At 38.9% G+C, this 17463-nt stretch overlaps 1 protein-coding gene and 1 long non-coding RNA gene across 2 annotated transcripts; one reads left to right on the top strand and one right to left on the bottom strand.

Annotated features, from left to right (window-relative positions):
• Positions 1–2958: 2958 nt before the first annotated feature.
• LOC131423490 (uncharacterized) lies at positions 2959–7848 on the bottom strand. The gene is made up of 4 exons (XR_009225131.1): positions 7737–7848; positions 6318–6552; positions 5061–5250; positions 2959–3418 (listed from the first exon to the last, which is right to left on the bottom strand). It is a non-coding gene; the product is annotated as an uncharacterized LOC131423490 (long non-coding RNA).
• On the top strand, positions 7464–16594 carry LOC124080530 (galactose mutarotase). The gene is made up of 2 exons (XM_046426459.2): positions 7464–7845; positions 16263–16594. The coding sequence occupies exons 1-2, from the start codon at positions 7656–7658 to the stop codon at positions 16577–16579; spliced, it is 507 nt and encodes a 168-aa protein (XP_046282415.2). The 5' UTR covers positions 7464–7655; the 3' UTR covers positions 16580–16594.
• The last annotated feature ends 869 nt before the right edge of the window (positions 16595–17463 follow it).

Below are 17463 nucleotides of genomic sequence, written 5' to 3'. Positions count from 1 at the left end.
AAAGATGAAACAAGAGTAAATGTGAGGATGTGTCAATAACCTGCAAATGAACCACTGACAAAATGTTGAAAGCTCTTCCATGAGACATGGATGTGTCAAAATATTTTTAATGCTTAATTTCTCTACAATAATTTCTTGTGTTTTTTTTCTTACTTCCAACATGTTCACAATTCTTAGCCCCATCATTCTTTTTTTGGAAATTAAGCAGTGATAAATGTATGCAACTTAGGACCTCTTAGGCAAGGGTTATATGAGAATTAAAAAAGACCATATCATTTGTGGTCCCCTGGTTAACAAATATCAAAGGCATTGTTAACTTGTTTCTGCATTCTCAGCACCCATTCTCACTTTGGAAATAGCAATTCACACTTTGCCTTAGGGAATCACTCCCCCCCCACTCCCAATCCATATTGTTGGATGAAGCTGATTCTATCCTATGAAACACCAGGTAATTGGTTTAGAAAAGCATCTAATCCAAGTCTGCCCAAAGATGTTCAATTTGGGGACTTCTGTTGCTACTATTAGAAGTGGAAAGCTTGTTTTATACTGAGATTGCAAACATAGGATAATATAAACCTAGGGATGCTAAAATCATTAGGTAAAAAGAGCAATTCTGAAATTAAGGCCAATGTATCAGAGAACAAAACCAAGAGGGCAAGAAAAAACAAGTCCTACTGATACAGTTTTAGCCTAGATCCATCCATGCCTAACGACAGGACTTTTCACTTTGTTAGCCAATAAGTTTTCCTTCTTGCCTAAATCAAGTTGGAGTTGGTTTATAACTTTTGGAACTAAAAGAATACTAACTCTTGAAAGTATTGTTGTCAAAAAGGACACCTACAAGTGACTATTCCTTCCTAGCAAAGAATATGCTTAACAAAGAATATGCTTAGGCTAGTCGTTGCTCCAGCATTTCTATAAATAGGAAGAGTTAGATGCTATAATCAAATCAGAGAGGACTGAATGAGGAACTTGTTTAGAAGCCACTTATAAAATTGGTTAAATATCTATTATCATAACAAAGAATAGGAGTAAAAAAAGCCCAAAGGCAACATCACTGACTCAAACTAAGAAAAAGTCAATCAACATTGTTTCCAAAGCACTAACAGGGTCATATATATATATATATCTCAATGCCTACCAGAGAGGCAGGATGATATAGTGCTATGGGTTCAATTCACAGCTCTATAATTTACAGAACTAAATAATCCTGGAATAGTGATTTAAATTCAGGAGGATACATTTTCACTTAGATAATGGAGATCATTTTACAGCTATTGTAAGATTAGATCCAAAATAAGTAAATCACATAGCACATACATGTGCATACATATATGATATTCTTTGAATATATTAAGAGCTTACCTTCTGCCATAGCAGTAACAGATTCATGAATTTTTTAATAGATGCTAAAATGATTGGTTAAGGTTTATGAGGTAGCAGAAAATGATATGACGTATTGAGCACCTAGGAGCTGTTTAAAGGAGATCAAAACATCAGTTCAGTAAACTGTAATGCACAAACCTGGATTGGATCCTTAGCTACACAAAAAAGTCACTATAAAAGACATTATTGAGGAGAATGACCAAAGTTGAATATACTACAAATTATATAATTATATATTTAATATTAGATTTCTAAAATTTTATAATCATTCTGTGATTAGGCAAGAGAATACCCTTGTTCTTAGACAATAGATGCTTATTATATTTTAGGGGTGAAGGGTTATGACTTCTTTTACTTACTCTAAATGGCAAAGAATAAGGAGGATAAGGAGAAGAATAGTAATATAATTAGAGAGCAAGAGGAAAGAATTCAAGTTAATCTTAAAAATTGGCAAATATATGTTTAGAGTATGTTTCTCATTCTTATAATTTTCTGTAGGTTTGAAATTCTTCAAAATAAAAAATAAGGTGAAACAGAAACAAATTTTAACTTAAAATTAATAAATTCCAGATTCTCCCTTTGATCCAGCAATTCTAGTAGGAATCTATTTTACCTGTATTCCTATCTAACTACATAAAACAATATCTACTTGGGCATCCATGATCAAATTTCTTATAATCCCAAATGCTGGTAACAACCTGGATGTCTATTAATAAAAGATGAATAGTGGTACATCTACTAAGTGGAATACTCTGCAGTTATTATAAGGATCAAGTTAGTCTACAAAAAATGGTACAAAAAAAATCTAAACTCGGGCTGGGGTTGTGGCTCAGTAGAGTACTTGCCTAGCATGTGTGAGGCACTGGATTCAATTCTCAGCACCACATAAAAATAGATAAATAAAACAAAAAGGTCCATCATAATTTAAAAATAAAGAAAGAAAGAAAAAAGAAAAAAATCCAAACTCTGTAGTGGAGTAACAAAAGACAGTTAACAGAAGAGTTAAGTATAATATACTTTTGTTTTATCAGCAATCATATGTTATATTCAAATTTGGTTATTTTCCAAATTATTTTTATGTCAAAATTAATGCATACACATAATTGAAAAACAAGTACTATTAAAATAATTATACAATAGTCTCTTTTTCTACCTTTACCCAGCTATTACTCTCGCTCATCTCAGATAGTTATTTTTAATTCTTTCAGCTGCTTATGTTTTCAAAGAGGCTATACATGGCCATGACATTCAAAATATTTGACAACTAGGAAAGTGTGGGCCTCTGTAAATCATAACCCACTATGACTGGCTGGAGAGTACTTCATGCTGCTGTGTGTCCTGGAGGGGTGTGTGTGTGTGTACATACGTATGTGTGTTTTATGTGTGTGCTGAACACATCTCTTTGTATAGGCATGATAATTTTCTGGGAATACATGCAAGAATCCATTAATAATGGTGGTAGGATAAACTGAGAACCCTAAGAAATACACATAAGGGATCATATGATTACATTTGAACTAAGGACAGAACTGCTGTGTTACTGGATGGCAAATGCAAAGCAAGGTTCTGAAATGATTTTTAGAAGGGATATTTATTAAGCTGTGCAAAAGAGGCAATTGGTTGGGGAGAGGAACTCTGGGAGAAAAGAAGATCCTTTCAAAATATTTTCAAGTTCCTGAGTGCTGTGTGATTTTACTTCTTTCCTGCTTTCCCACAAATCTTAAGCAAACTCTTTCTTATTCATTGTGGCATTGGATCTATTTTCTAGGAGCAGATGACTGGATATTTGTGACCTCAAGCAGTGGCTTTCAGGGGGGAATCATTTTCCATTCTCTTTGAGCTTCCATTCTTTTGGCAGGAGATGCGTCTTAGTACATTTTGTGAAGAGATAACAAAACACCATACACCGAATACTTTTTAAGCAATAGAAATTAACTTCTCATGTTTTTGAGACTGGGGAGTCCTAGACAAAGGGGCTGGCATCTGGTGAGGAACTTTTGGCTGCATCATCCGATGATGGAAAGTGGAAGGGCTAGAGAAGGCAAGAAGAGAGACAAAGATTAAACCCATAGCCTCAGGCCTTTTTATAATCAGCATGAATCTATTTGTGAAGGTGGAGCCCTTGGGACCTAAATACCTCCCATTAGGCCCTACCTCCCAACACTGTTGTACCGGTATTAATCTTCCAATACAGCTTTTTGGGAGGCAAATTCAAACCACAGTAACCTATGATAATAAATAAATTAATATGAAGTAGGTCCAGAGGTGATGAATGCCTTGTTTCTAGGACTTGTGGGTGCTAAGGACTAACTCTTCTTCTTGGACCCTTCTTTTCTTAAGTAAGTAAATGTAATAACCTCGTGAGCCCATCATGAACTAATTCAAGAAACCATGCTTGGTGCAGTAGCACACACTTGTAATTCTAGCAACTTAGAAGGATCATAAGTTGGAAGCCAGCCTGGCCAACTTAGAGTCTATCTTAAAATATAAAATAAAAATGACTGGAAATGTAGCTCAATGGTAAAGCCCTCTTTGTTTTTCTGTGTGTTTTGTTTGTTTGTTTTAAATTATTTTCAGTGCTGAGAACTGAACCCAGGGGTGATTTACCACTGAGCTATATCCCCAACGCTTTTTATTTTTTTATTTTGAGATACCCTCCCTCCAGGTTGCAGTAGTTGGTCTTGATCTTGTCATCTTCCTGCCTAAACTTCTTAAGTAGCTGGGATTACAGATATGTGCCACTGAACCAGGTAAGAAACCAATTTTTTAAAATTTACAATTACCTTACAATTAGAAGATGAACATATTACATTACTATAAAGTACTAGAATAAACAAAGTGCTTTGGAATCCATATTCTCACCTGATCACAATACCAGACAGCAGATAAGGAAGTGGGTTAGTGCTCCCATCTCTGCAGTCAAGCTACCTAGGATCAAATCTGGGTTTCCTGATTTACTAATCCTGTGACCTTGAACAAGTTTTTTTACCTAAGTGTCAGTTTCTGTATCAGATAATAGTGCCTGAGTCAGGGGTGCTTAACACAGTGCCCAGTAAATTTTTAGCACTTTAGTTTACTACTATTCAATTAGAAATAATTGGATGGATTGATCATGTGATATTATTCCCATTTTATAGATGAGGGACCTAAGATTCAGAGTGGTTGAGCTAATTACCAAGCCAGTAAGTGCTGGTGTCTCTTGAACTCAGGTCTTCTGATACAACAGCCAATTCTTCACAACATTATTTGTACAGATTGATGTATTGTATATTCATTCAATAGTTTTGCAGTGCTGAGGATCAAACCCAGAGCCTTATGCATGCTAAACAAGTACTCTAACCATTGAGCTATACCCTTAGTCTTAATAATTATTTACTGAGCATCTAATATGTAACAGTCACTGTGCTTGGTGCTAGGAAATTCTAAAATAATCCCAATATGACTTGCCATCTTTGAGCAATCCTGAAATTACAAAACCTGAAGCTAGGCCCAGAGCTACTTTGTTTCATCCAGCATTAGTTAATAGTGAATTCTGAAGATTTTTACTGAAGTATTTGTGGGGATAAAGATGAGGATTATATCACATTAAATTATAAGTTATTTGAATGCAAAAATCATGTTTTTACTTATAAAGGTATAACCAGAACTTAGCATAATGTCCATCACATACTCACAGAATAGTTGACAAATGAACAACATGCCATATAGCCAAACTGAGTCCATCTTCCTAAAACACTTCTCACGTGTCCCCCACAATACATTCCCTGGCAGCTGCTCCAAAATTGATAAATTGAATTGAAATATAACTCCCATTAACTTGATTCTTCTAGGCATTTCTGGCTTCCTGATACAAGTGATTTTCATCTAAAACCAAATACAATGAGTTTGGGTTACAAAAAAATTATGTAAGTCAAAATATGGAGTCAAGAAGCCAATAGTTGAGTAAACAATGACAATAAAACATAAGAAATGATAACAAAAGATAAGAAATGAGTTCAGATGGTGAATACAAAGTGCCCAATGAAGAGAACTGAAATATCATGGAGTTTAGAGGAATGAGAAAGAGAACAGATGCACAGTAACCTATTCCAGGTCTCTTATAGACAAACTGTATATTGGTTTTAATTATCGAATCTTAGAGAATTTCCTCTGTGTAGCAGCCTGTCAATGGCTTAAGGCTTCAACAACATCTCTATGAATGAGCTGGGGGCTAAGAGGTCCCAGAAACAGCAGACCCTGCAGTTTCTGTGTAGAATGAGGAGGTGGGGGTGGGGTCCAAGCCTTGGTTCACTTCAAAGTGAAACAAAAATGAAGTTAAGAAATCCTGATATGTTTCCTTTTCTACCAAGTCAAGCAACAAGACCTCCCCTGGCGACACTCAGAGATGGCCACTCAAACAAATTTCTTTCATTCTGTGACAGCATGAGCTTGCAGAATGTTGAGAACAGGAGGCCAAGAAAAAAGATGCCGTCTTCCTGCTCACAGAAGAGATTGTAAGACATACTTGCTCACACAGCATTACCAAAAGGGCTTGTGTATGAGTCAGGCACAAATGGTAAGTGGGCTGATGAGACTTGCAGAGTTTATGATAATTTCTGACGAAGCAGCATGCAAGAGCGCCCATCGGTTATTGTATGAGTGTGGTGCGGTCTGTAATTTGACTTGTTTGGTTGGGTCTTCTTGTTATTATAGGTTGTGCTTGACTGAGGCCTGTTGAAAAGTCTTTTTTCTTTTTCTTTTTTTCCCTTTGCTATTAGAATTCTTGTTTAGTGACGAAGAATTGAGACTTTGTGGCAAGAATGCTAAATACTCCTTCAAGCTACACAGGCAGAAAAGGATGTGAGATAGTTTTATGTTTTATTAGCATCTGATTACAGGAACATGATCCCAGTTCCCCTGATTTCCTGATCACAGATGATTTCTGCACTCACCACAGTGTAGTTGGACACTGTCTGAAGCATCCAGGAATAAGGTCAAATGCAGGGCAAAGCACAAGGGATAGGTATGCAGAGGGATTGAACAAAACATGTCTCTAGGCTCCTAGTATCCCCCTCCATTCCAGGGCCAACACTCTTCTGGAGTTGCTACATTTAGCAAAGAATGCATACAGTCATGCCTGTATTTCATCTCATAGTCCTTTAGGGTTTAGTCCTCTGCCATCAGAGCCTAATTTGGCAGAAAATATCTGAGTTAGTTATCAGACCTTAAAGCAATATTTCAAGTCTGGACCCAGATAATCTGCATTAGCATAACCAGAGGGTTGGGAAAAAATGAGAATTCCTGAATCTTGTCCTAGGTTCCCAGAATCAGAAATTGCAGGAGTGGGCCTAGGAATCTGCCTTTAATTATGAGGCCCACTAAAGCAAGAAAAGAATTCAATGACCTCAGTGTCTTTCCTCTCCCATCTGTATATACTTAAGGACTTCATCCTACTTGTAAAGGAGACAACAAAGGTACAGTACTTGACCTTTATAGGGACTACAATAATTACATGTTTCCTTAATCCTTTCCTAAAGGGACTTTGGACTTCAGAAACAAAATGGGTATCTACCCATGGCTCCTCCTTGAAGAAAAGAAAGTCTGAAGCTATCTCTGATCACCTCCAAAGAAGGGCCTAACCCCTCTACCAGACCCTGTCTAGGTTGCTAATGCCTGCCAGCAGTCTGAGGAGGTTCCTCAGGAGTGACTCCATCAGGACCATGTCTAGGGCTTCATCCTGTGTTACAAAAAGAGCACATCTTCAATCAGTGTGCTAAGAAGCCTGCAATGACCTACCCCCTCTCTAAATTACCTCTGTACTCTTTGTTCTGCATCAAAGTGTTAACTAGAATTTTCTCCAAGATCTGCCTCTTTGTCCCTAAGTCTGCTCTCTGCATTTTCCAGTACTTTGTCTGACAATCAGCCATCAACAATAATGACCAGATCATTGCACGCTGAAAAAGTGTGCAGGAGAAGGGGATGGGACACAGAGAACTCAAGATTTGGGTTTTGAAAGACTACAGGCTCCAAAATGCAATTTCACCTCCCAAAGACTACCATTCCCAACATGCAGTGCAGCCAGGGTCAGCAAACGCTTGGCTTGCCTTTCTGTCACCTCAGGCAAAGGAAGGATATGGAAAAGCCCCAGAGGATATTTGTGGCAGGAGTGGTCACTGGCTAAATCCAGGCAGGGAAGCGGAGCGGAGTCCCGCCCCTCCTGCAGTAAGCGCCTCAACTCGGCTGCTGGAGTTCTAAGAGCACAGAGTAGCTGCACGCCCCGAACTTTCCCCATGGTTTCGGTGACCAGAACAATGTTTGGAGAGCTGCCCTCCGGAGGAGGGACAGTGGAGAAGTTCCAGCTACAATCAGACCTGTTGAAAGTGGACATCATTTCCTGGGGCTGCACCATCACCGCTCTGGAGGTCAAAGACAGGCAGGGGAAAGCCTCCGACGTGGTTCTTGGCTTTGGCGAGTTGGAAGGTGGGTTCCACCAATCCCGGGCGGAGGGGATGATCAGGACCACCCTTCACGCACCCCGAACTTTCGGCCGCCTGTGAGCAAGGGACTGAGGTCAAAGTCCCTGAGTGATCTTGGGACGATCTAACTGGGGAGTGCGTGGGTTGGCTAACAGGGCAGTGTGGCGATCCGGAGCTTGGGGGGAAAAATGAAAACCCAGAATGATTCCAAGTCGAGTAGCTAAAGGACTTGGTTTCTTGTCTGCTGGTTATCCATTCAGGCTTTGCCTCAGTTAACGCAAAAAGTGAGACCAAACTCCAGCAATCCTGGAGCAAACTTTGAACTGCTGGCAACGGGGGCGTGGCTCCTTCTTCTTCCGGTTCTGCTCTTTTCAGAAGAAGGAAAAGCAAAGACTTGCGTCTACTAGTTACTCTTCATCAGATTCTCTTTGAAGACTGATTGTCCCAGAAATGCTCCATGACTTAAGCTGAGTGCAGGCTCAGCAGAGAGCTTGGCTGTTTTGGTTATGATGCCCAGCCCAGCCCACCCTGCTTGCCGCTCAATAAGCATGTACTGACGGAAAGGGAGAAGACCACCTCTAACTAGATGGACTTTCTCCCCTTGGGGTCTGTGGGCAATTAGGATCATGTGTTAATTCATGCATTTTAAAACTCTGGTAACACATTCGACAACACAGACAAGCCTCCACGCCCACCCCCCTTCACAGAGCTTGCCGTTTAGCTAAGGAGATGGTTTTTAACCCAAATAACTCCATAAATGTATAATTACAACTGCAGTTGGATTGTAGCAAGAGATTGGGTATATGGTTCTATCTCTTGGCACTGCAGTGTAACCAAACAGAAACTGGGGTCTGAAATAAAATTGGCGAAGGGAAACTGAGAATTAATAAGCTCTGCTGGCTGATGGGTGTGGACAAATTCTGCATTGTAAGAATATTGCTGAAGGTCCTATTGATCACCTCTGCTTGTCTTCACCAGCCCTGGAGCCCCACAGTTTTCTTTATATGATCTTTTAGGTATGACCTAGGAAAAAAACAGTAATGCCTTTTGTGAGTTTTGCATACCATTTCTTATCTTTAAAATTTTTTCTACTTGTGTCCCACCTACAGTTCTTACGGCTTCTTTCAAAGCCTGTTATGAGAATATTTGCTGGTAAGCCACATAGATAAACAACTTACCCATAAAATCCATGAGATTCCTTTCTTTCATTTCCCCCCAGTTACTACCAAACAGCCATCTATTACTGCCATGAGTCATTATGGCACTTGCCCAGCACATGTGAGGCCTGGGTTAGATCCCCAGAACCTCAAATAAACAAACAAAAATGCTTCTTTAGCAGCAACTTAAGTGAGGAGGCTGGTACAGGAGGCTGACTGTAGGAAGGTACGGGGATGTGAGAAAGATCAGCGTCACTTCCCTTCCACACATCTTCAGAATTAGAAGCCGAGAGGGCAGGCAAGTGACCAAAGAGGATTCTCTATAATCACTTTGCCGAGTCACTTGTCTCTGCTATAGGCTGCAGATAGAACCACAAAAGATTGCATCTATTTTTTGTTTGTTTGTTTCAGTACTAGGCCTTACACATTCTAGGCAAGAGCTATACCACTGAGCTATATCTCTGACCTTTTTATTTTAATTTTGAGATAGGATCTCCTTAAATTGTCCAAGCCAGCTTCAAACTCCAAATCCTCATGTCTCAGCCTCCCAGGTAGCTGGGATCACAGTTTGCCCACCACACGCAACTCAAAGAGTTTACCTGACTCATGCAAAATTGTTCAGGGGAGTCAAAGGAGAATTGGATATTTAACCTGGAATTCCTGATCCACGGAAAAAAATTGGGGATATAAAATTGTGGGTACCATCCCTTATCACCATTCAGAAGGTACTGTCCACCCCCTGCAGACATATGCACACCTCTCTTATTTCCTGAAATTTTTAGTTCTAAGAGTCACATGAATGTAAAAGCACAAAGATCTTTGGAATTCATATGGAATGTGAGCTGTGACGACAAGCTTCCCGATGACATGACACCCAGGAAGCACCAGTTTCTTGATAGGTGTGGAAGTGCAAAGACATTCACATAATCCTGTGTGAGACTGTAAACCTTGTGGGAGTCTCGGTGAAAGAATCCTTCCCAAATGTTCTTAAAAGGAAGAAAACACGTTAGCTCCCCTAGATTATAGTGATCTAGCTGGTATTTTATTGCCCTCCCTAGTACCAACATATGTTGAGAATGTTCAGTGGCATTTTCTCAGCAGAAGGCACCACAGCTTCACAGAACGCCAATTTAAATCAAAGCATTTCAAATATTCTTCTTGGTGCTGGTCCAAGATGGACATTTTCATTCCTGTGCTACAATTCAGATAATTTAATTATTTTAAAAGGAAAGAAAACTATTTTCAAAAGACAATATAAGGGGAAAACACCCTCAGTATATTAAATTACACTTTCTGATATGTTCAGCCATCTTTAAGGTTACCATAAATGGACCCAAGTTTCTTTTATAAGGCCTTGTCTTTTAGTATTGCTAAAGATAAGACTTCACATATGTCATAATAGGAAGCATATTGCCTCAATCAGAAAGTAGGAAATGGCTCTCTGCTACTATTTTGGTTAATTCTAATTTATTAAAAGCCATATTAGGAAACTACTAACCTCAACGTAGTGATGCATTCTTGTAATCCCAGCTACACGGGAGGCTAAGGCAAGAGGATCTCAAGTTCATGGACAGCCTAGGGAATTTAGTGAGACCCTGTCTCAAAGTAAAAAGTAAAAAGGGGTTTCAATTTAGTTTAGTGGTAGAGCATCCCTAAAAGAAAACTAGCCACAGTGGTTGTCCTTAAGAAAGGACCTTGGATAGTTAAGGTGTAGGAAAGGACCTTCTTTATATTCTTTTAAAATGTCTGATTATGTGAGTACATATAAACATACAGGTAAATAATTTAAAGTAATAAGATTTGACAGAGCAAGGTATTGTCTTGACATTATCATGTTCCAAAAGTGTTTTGAGCTACAAGGGAGAGCTAAGCATGAGTAATTTGATGAGACATAGTCCTTTTGTAACTGCCAGGTTGGATGTGAACACTCTCCAGTTTCCCAGATAGATTATATAAATGCTTGGATGACAGCCATAACCAGAGGTCAGAATGGCTCGATTTCTCTCTGGGAAAATGAGATCTTTCTTCTGAAGGATTCTAAAGAGTAAATTATCCGATCTTTTAGGTATGACCTAGAAAAAAAACCTTCTGTGAGTTTTGCTACCATTTCTTTTCTTTAAAAATCTTTTTTATCTGTGTCCCACCTACAGTCCCTATGACTCCTTTCAAGCCTGTTATGAGAATGTTTGCTTGTAAGCCACATGCATAAACAACTTACCCATAAAATCCATGAGAGTCCTTTCTTTCATTTCCCCCAGTTACTACCAAACAGCCATCTATTGCTGCCATGAGTCATTATGGCACTTGCCCAGCACATGTGAGGTCATGGGCTGGATCCCCAGAACTTCATAAATAAATAAAGAAACAAAAATGCTTTTAGAAACCTGGGTTAAGCAGAGGAGGTGGGGATAAAAGCAATCAGGTTAGAGACTGCAGTGTAATATTTCAAATGCCTAAGAGTACCTTTATGGGAGCATTGAGGACTCCCCACTTTGTCTTTTAATGTTGTGTAACATCTTGGGCAAGTTTTTTTTTTAACCTCTTCAGAGCAGTGCCTCCCCTGAAACAAATGGATTATGATGATTCAGTGCACTATGATCTATGATATGTGTCTGACCGGAGATGTGTCTGCTTTCTTTCCTTTGCCCCCAAATACCTTCCATCATACGACTAGAACTTTCTATTTCACTTTGTTAAATCTGCAAAAAATTATGTGGAGCTTCAGCTTGGGCAACCAACAGCCTTTTAAAAATATATAACATGTTTGGGATAATTAGAATGCTTGTCAATTAAACTTCGGTTATTTTCCTCATCTGACCAAAAGACAGTCATTCAAGTAATAAATGTTGTTTGGAGTTTTAAAAAATTAATTAAATACATATGCATATGTGCATATATATTTAATATATGTATATATAATAATTAAATTATATACTATACAATATTATGTTATTATACATATAATATTATAATGTTGTTATTGTATAATTGTCATACTAATATTTATAATATTATAAATAAATAATATTTATAGTAATGATGTATAATATGTAATATATTGTATATTACTTATTATAATGTATGCATATATAATTAAATGCATGTGTATAGTTATATGTTTTATATATATGCGTATATAGATATGGATATAGATGTACTTTTTTTTGAGATAGGTTTTACTATGTTGCCCAGACTGGCCTTGAATTTGCAATACTCCTGACTCAGCCTTCTGAGCAGCTGGGATTATAGGTTTTGCACCATCTTGCTGGGTTGTTTTGAGGGAGGGTAGTGAATAATTTATTTCAGACTTTAGAGCACTCTGGTGAAGGTTGGGGCTTTTTGAGGCGGGTGTCATAGTTGGGGATCTTGGGAGGTTAGAGGAGTGGAAAGGGCCATATACCATGCTTAAGCAATTATTGATTTTTTCTGGCCAGTGCCTTGCCCAGGAAAAGGAGCAGACTTTCCCAATCCTCTTTCTCCCACCTCAGCAGCTGATTTGATTAAATCAGTATTCGTGGCTTGACCTAGGAACTTTGAACTTTTCACATAAAACAGAATTTTCTGCAATGAAAAATAACTTATTATTATTATTCCTTATTATTATTATTCCTTATTTAGTCATTCCTTATTCAGAATTTGGGGATTTTCATTTTTCCATAAGACTGATTTGATACAAATGCTTAATTACATTTGAAAATAGTATGAAATCTATTTGTTCTGTTAAGGTTTTTTCAGAGACAGCTTGGATAAGTGGTTTCTCCGTCCTCATGGATCAATTCTTTTTTTTTTTTTTTAGTATTTATTTTTTAGTTGTAGTTGGACACAATACCTTTACTTTATTTTTATGTGGTGCTGAGGATAGAACCCAGGGCCCCCTACCTGCATAGATGAGCACTCTACTGCTGAGCCACAACCTTAGTGCCCTAATGGATTAATTCTTAAAAACTATTAGTCTAAACCAAGGAACTGGCAGGTACTTCTCATCTCCACAGGCTGATGAACTGTTGCCAGGAGTCGTGGCTTCTGAGGGAATTCTTGACAGCCAGTGTGGCAGGAGCTTTACTGTCAGATTGTCTCCAAGGCCTAGTATACCTCTGGTGGAGGATGGGGGCTCTGGGTACACTTGTGGAAAAAATTGAGATCGGACTAAAAATGGCCACAGCCAGTTGTTGTATGTTTGTTTGTTTGTTTGTTTAGACAATCTGCTTTTCTTTACATTTTTAAACTTTATTGGGCTCAGACATCCCAAATTGATGTCTGCAGAAGCAACCTCAAAGCAAAGTTTCCCTCTGGCCTTCTCTTGAGGCAAGCCATAGAAGCTAGGATTGCTCTTCTCCAAGGCAGGTCATAAAAACTAGAACCCCCTTTTCCCCAAAGTCAAGATAAAAGCTAGAAATATTACTCTAACCCCCCCCACACACACACACCACACTTTCTCTCTAAGAGTCAGCCATAAAAAAAAAAATTCTCTGACCTCTTGTTCAATTGTAGGTCCTAGGACCCCTGTTCTAGAAAGGGTCTTGGTTCGTAGCTGGGAGGAAGGATTGCTGTTCACACAGGCCAAGAAGAATCTGAGCAGACAGGCCTTGCAGGGTCTGCCATGATTTTCAGAAAATACCCTTTTTGTCCAGTTCTATTTCTAAATGGCTGTCCATGCTTCATCTCTCCTAAGAATAAAAATGGTTAGTTCACCCTGGGTCTCTGAGTCTTCAATCTGAAGGTTCCTGTGTCACGTGAAACTATAATCAAATATGCTTTTCTCTTGTCAACCTGTCTTTTGTTATAGAGGTGTCAGCCATGACCCCTGATGGTGGGCAGGAGAGGGATTATCCCCTTTTCTGTCTAAAGAGAAGATGAAACAAAACCAAGAAGAGGTTGTTTGCCTTTTGGACTCCTTTTGTTTAACCACTGTTAAGGGGTTTGAAAACTACAGCTTCAGAAAGTAGAAGGTGGGGAGAAAGTGGGAACTGACGGAGCAATGAACCCCACCAGTGCCTAGAGACGGTGATTAGATGGGCCAACCAGGATGCCTGGTGCTTGCTAAATACAGTTGGCCCTCTGTATCTATGGATTTGCATCAGTGAATTCAACCAACCACAGATCAAAAATATTTTGGGGAAAACTGCAATAGTACTAAATGTGTTTAGACTTTTTTTCTTGTCATTCCCTAAATAATAATAAAGTACAAAAACTATTTATATGGCATTTGCATTGTATTAGGGATTATATATAATCTAGAGATGATTTAAAGTATATGGGGGGAGCTAGGTGCAGTAGCACACACCTGTAATCCAAGATACTCAGGAGGCTGAGGCAGGAGAATTGCAAATTCTAGGCCAGCCTTTGCAAATTAGTGAGACCTTGTCTCAAAATAAAAATAAAAAGGGTTGAGGGTGTAACTCAATCCCCAGTACTGAGGAAAGAAGAAAGAGGATGTGAATAGATTTTATGCAAATGCTACCCACATCGTATATGAGGAATTGAGCATTTATACACTTTCCTGGAAGGGACCACTGGTAAGCAATGCTTAAAAGTATGGATTAGGAGCCAGACTACTTGGATTCAAGTCTTGATTCCTTTGCTAACTAGTGTTTTAGAGCAAGTTACTAAACTTTTCTGTCCTCAGTTTCCACATCAGTAAACTGGGGCAATAATAGTATCTACTTAAGAGAAATGTTCTGAGGATGAAATGAATTAAATGTAGAGCCCTGAGAAAGTGTCTGGGACTTAGAAAGTACTAAGTGTCCGCTGTTATAATAGTTCATTTACAAGATTCTGAGGCACCATGGATTAATGAGGAAGGAACAGGACCTGGAAGAGAATGATTAACTTGTGCCCAACCAGTTGCCTAATGGGAACAGTGACCAGCCACTGGCTGATTCAGGGTCTGAAAAATAGGTCATATGTTTGAATTGCATTCTTTGCTAATCCTAACTAGACATGGAGGATACAGAGTACCCCAGGAAAGGAGAATGGAATCCAGAGTGCATTTGAGTGAGAAATAGAACAGAAAGGAATTTTGGTGAAAATGCAAAAACAAACTGTCTCCAAATCTTAATCTGTTCCATGGAAAACCACAGAAGAACTTAAAAAAACTTTAAGAAGAGTAAACTTTAAGAAGAGAAAAACTTTAAGAAGAGTACTTTAAGTACTTTTACTGGAATATGCCCTTGTTCAAAGTTGTAACTACAACAATGGAGCTTTGCTTTTTATAACCCCCACCACCACCACCACCAAAAAATAAAAAAGCCCAACAACATTTGATTTTCATCAATATGCCCTGTAGCAATCAAAGGAATGTGGTAGATAGGTAGTAACAGGGAGAAACCTTAAGATATTTGATAAATGAAAAGTTACAGAACAATGTGTATAACTCAATTATAACTGTATAGAATATACATGTGTTTATGTTCTTGCATGATGCTTATATGTAGTTAATTCAATTTTTGAAAAAATTGTACATTCCCAACGGTTAACAGTGATTGACATTAGGAAGGAAGAGAAGTGAAGAAAGGCTTTTAAAATGTTTTACACTATTAAGTTTGCCAGATTTAGCAAATGAAAATATAAAAGTCTGATTTAAATTTCAGGTAAACAACTTATACTGTCTCATCTATAATAGTACTATGAACTTACTTAAATACTGTTAAATAATTATTCATTTTTAATTTGAAATTCAGATTTAACTAGGCATCCTGTATTTCCTCTGGCAATCCTACTCTATGTCCTTGGGTATTATTTAACTCTCATTAAAGATATTTACATGTTCTAATTATATGATTTTACAAAAACATGAAAAGAGAAAGAAGAATTAGATAGTTTACTCTCAAGACAACACAAAAGTCCAATTTTTAGTTAAGAAAATTGATTGGCTCAGAAAATAGCAGATTATAAAGCAACATTCCCACTAAGATCCCAGTTTATAAAAAGAAGCAAATGCACTTTTTACACTGAAAGACAGAAGGATAAATATAAGAATATTAACAGTGGTTCTCTCGAGTGATAAGATTAAGGAGGATTTAAATTTCTTCTTTGTGTGTTATAAAATTCTTTAAAACTTTTTGTAATGAATATTTATTACTTCTGGAACAGGAAAATGTCAGGTGTGAAAAAAAAATACCATTTTTCTGTGCTTTCATGAAGACTTTGATATGGCCAACTTGTAGGTAGTTGCGGCTTCCTCAAGAAGAAAGTGATAGGCAGCAGTGTAAGACACCTCTTCTGTTTGAAGTTTTAAAAAACACTGTCATCCTTGTCCTTTCAGGGTACCTCCAAAAGCAGCCCTACTTTGGAGCAGTGGTTGGAAGGGTGGCCAACCGAATTGCCAAAGGAACATTCACATTGGATGGGAAGGAGTATCACCTGGCCGTTAACAATGGGCCCAACAGTCTGCATGGAGGACTCAAAGGGTTTGACAAGGTGAGTCCAGGGCATGTGGCAGAGTCCTTTCTTGGTCCACTTCCCAGAGTACCCACAAGCATGTCTCCTGTTGCCAAGCAGAATCCTAGGCCCTGGGACATGTGCATGGTAAAGCAATCCAGGAAAAAGGCTGTTCCCAGGGTTTGGGGGAGCAGATGCTAATGGCCACATCCAGGATCCATCCTTCTCTAATTCATCTGACTGTCACAAGCAGGGATCCTTGAGTGAAAGGACCATGACCCCTGACTTAGGGAAGATGTGGAACAACTTTCTCATAGTGTTGGGATCAGGGAATCAGGTTGAAGAAATGTGGGTTAATGATAAATACCTACCCACCCTCTACTGCATAGGCCTTCACGTATGTTGTCTCTGACCTTTCCAAGAGACCTGTATCATCACTCAAATGAGAAATCTGAGAATGTGAAAGGCACACGATTCCTAAAGGGATCAGCCAGGTCTGCCTGGCTCCAAGCCCTCATCACTATACTAGAGCTGCTGGTGTCCTCCATGGCCACTGTGGGGACCCCCAATCCAATACACCTCCCTGTTCCTCTTGTTTGCACCCTTCCTGTGCAGTGTGGCACCAGACCCGGGCCTGCCCTTCCACTGAAGTGCTTTGTGCCTTGAAATTACCTTAGGCTCCTCCAGATCCCCCTTTCTAAATAAAAACTCCATTCCCTAAATAAAAACTCCAATCCTTGGAAAGCAAAGGGATCAAGCTACTCCCTGAGATCAGAGTTCCTGGCCTCCTGCTTCAGAGTCCTGCCAGTCTCATTTTAGTCTCTGAGGGAAAAAAATTTCAGAGAGCTCTCCTTTAAATTATACCACCCAGGTTGTTTGCTAGAGTGGAGATAGAGAAGATAGGAAGTAAAATGTGTGGTAACTAAAGGCCATGATTTCCTTTTTTCTGCCTCTGGCCTCCACTTCTCCTGCTGAAGGAAGTTGGTTGCTCTAGGTTTTCCCCTCTCCCTCCAGCTTCCTCTCTGTAGCCAAGAACCAGACTATCCCATTGGCTTCCCTTTCTTCAGTGATGGACTCCTCACCCT

This window comes from Marmota monax, unplaced genomic scaffold (assembly GCF_021218885.2).
Source record: "Marmota monax isolate L192 unplaced genomic scaffold, Marmota_monax_Labrador192_F-V1.1 WCK01_AAM20220418_F8-fsc01682, whole genome shotgun sequence".
NCBI classification, from domain to species: domain Eukaryota; kingdom Metazoa; phylum Chordata; class Mammalia; order Rodentia; family Sciuridae; genus Marmota; species Marmota monax.
Note: the sequence above shows the minus strand (reverse complement) of the source record. Positions and strands in the feature narration are given on the sequence as shown.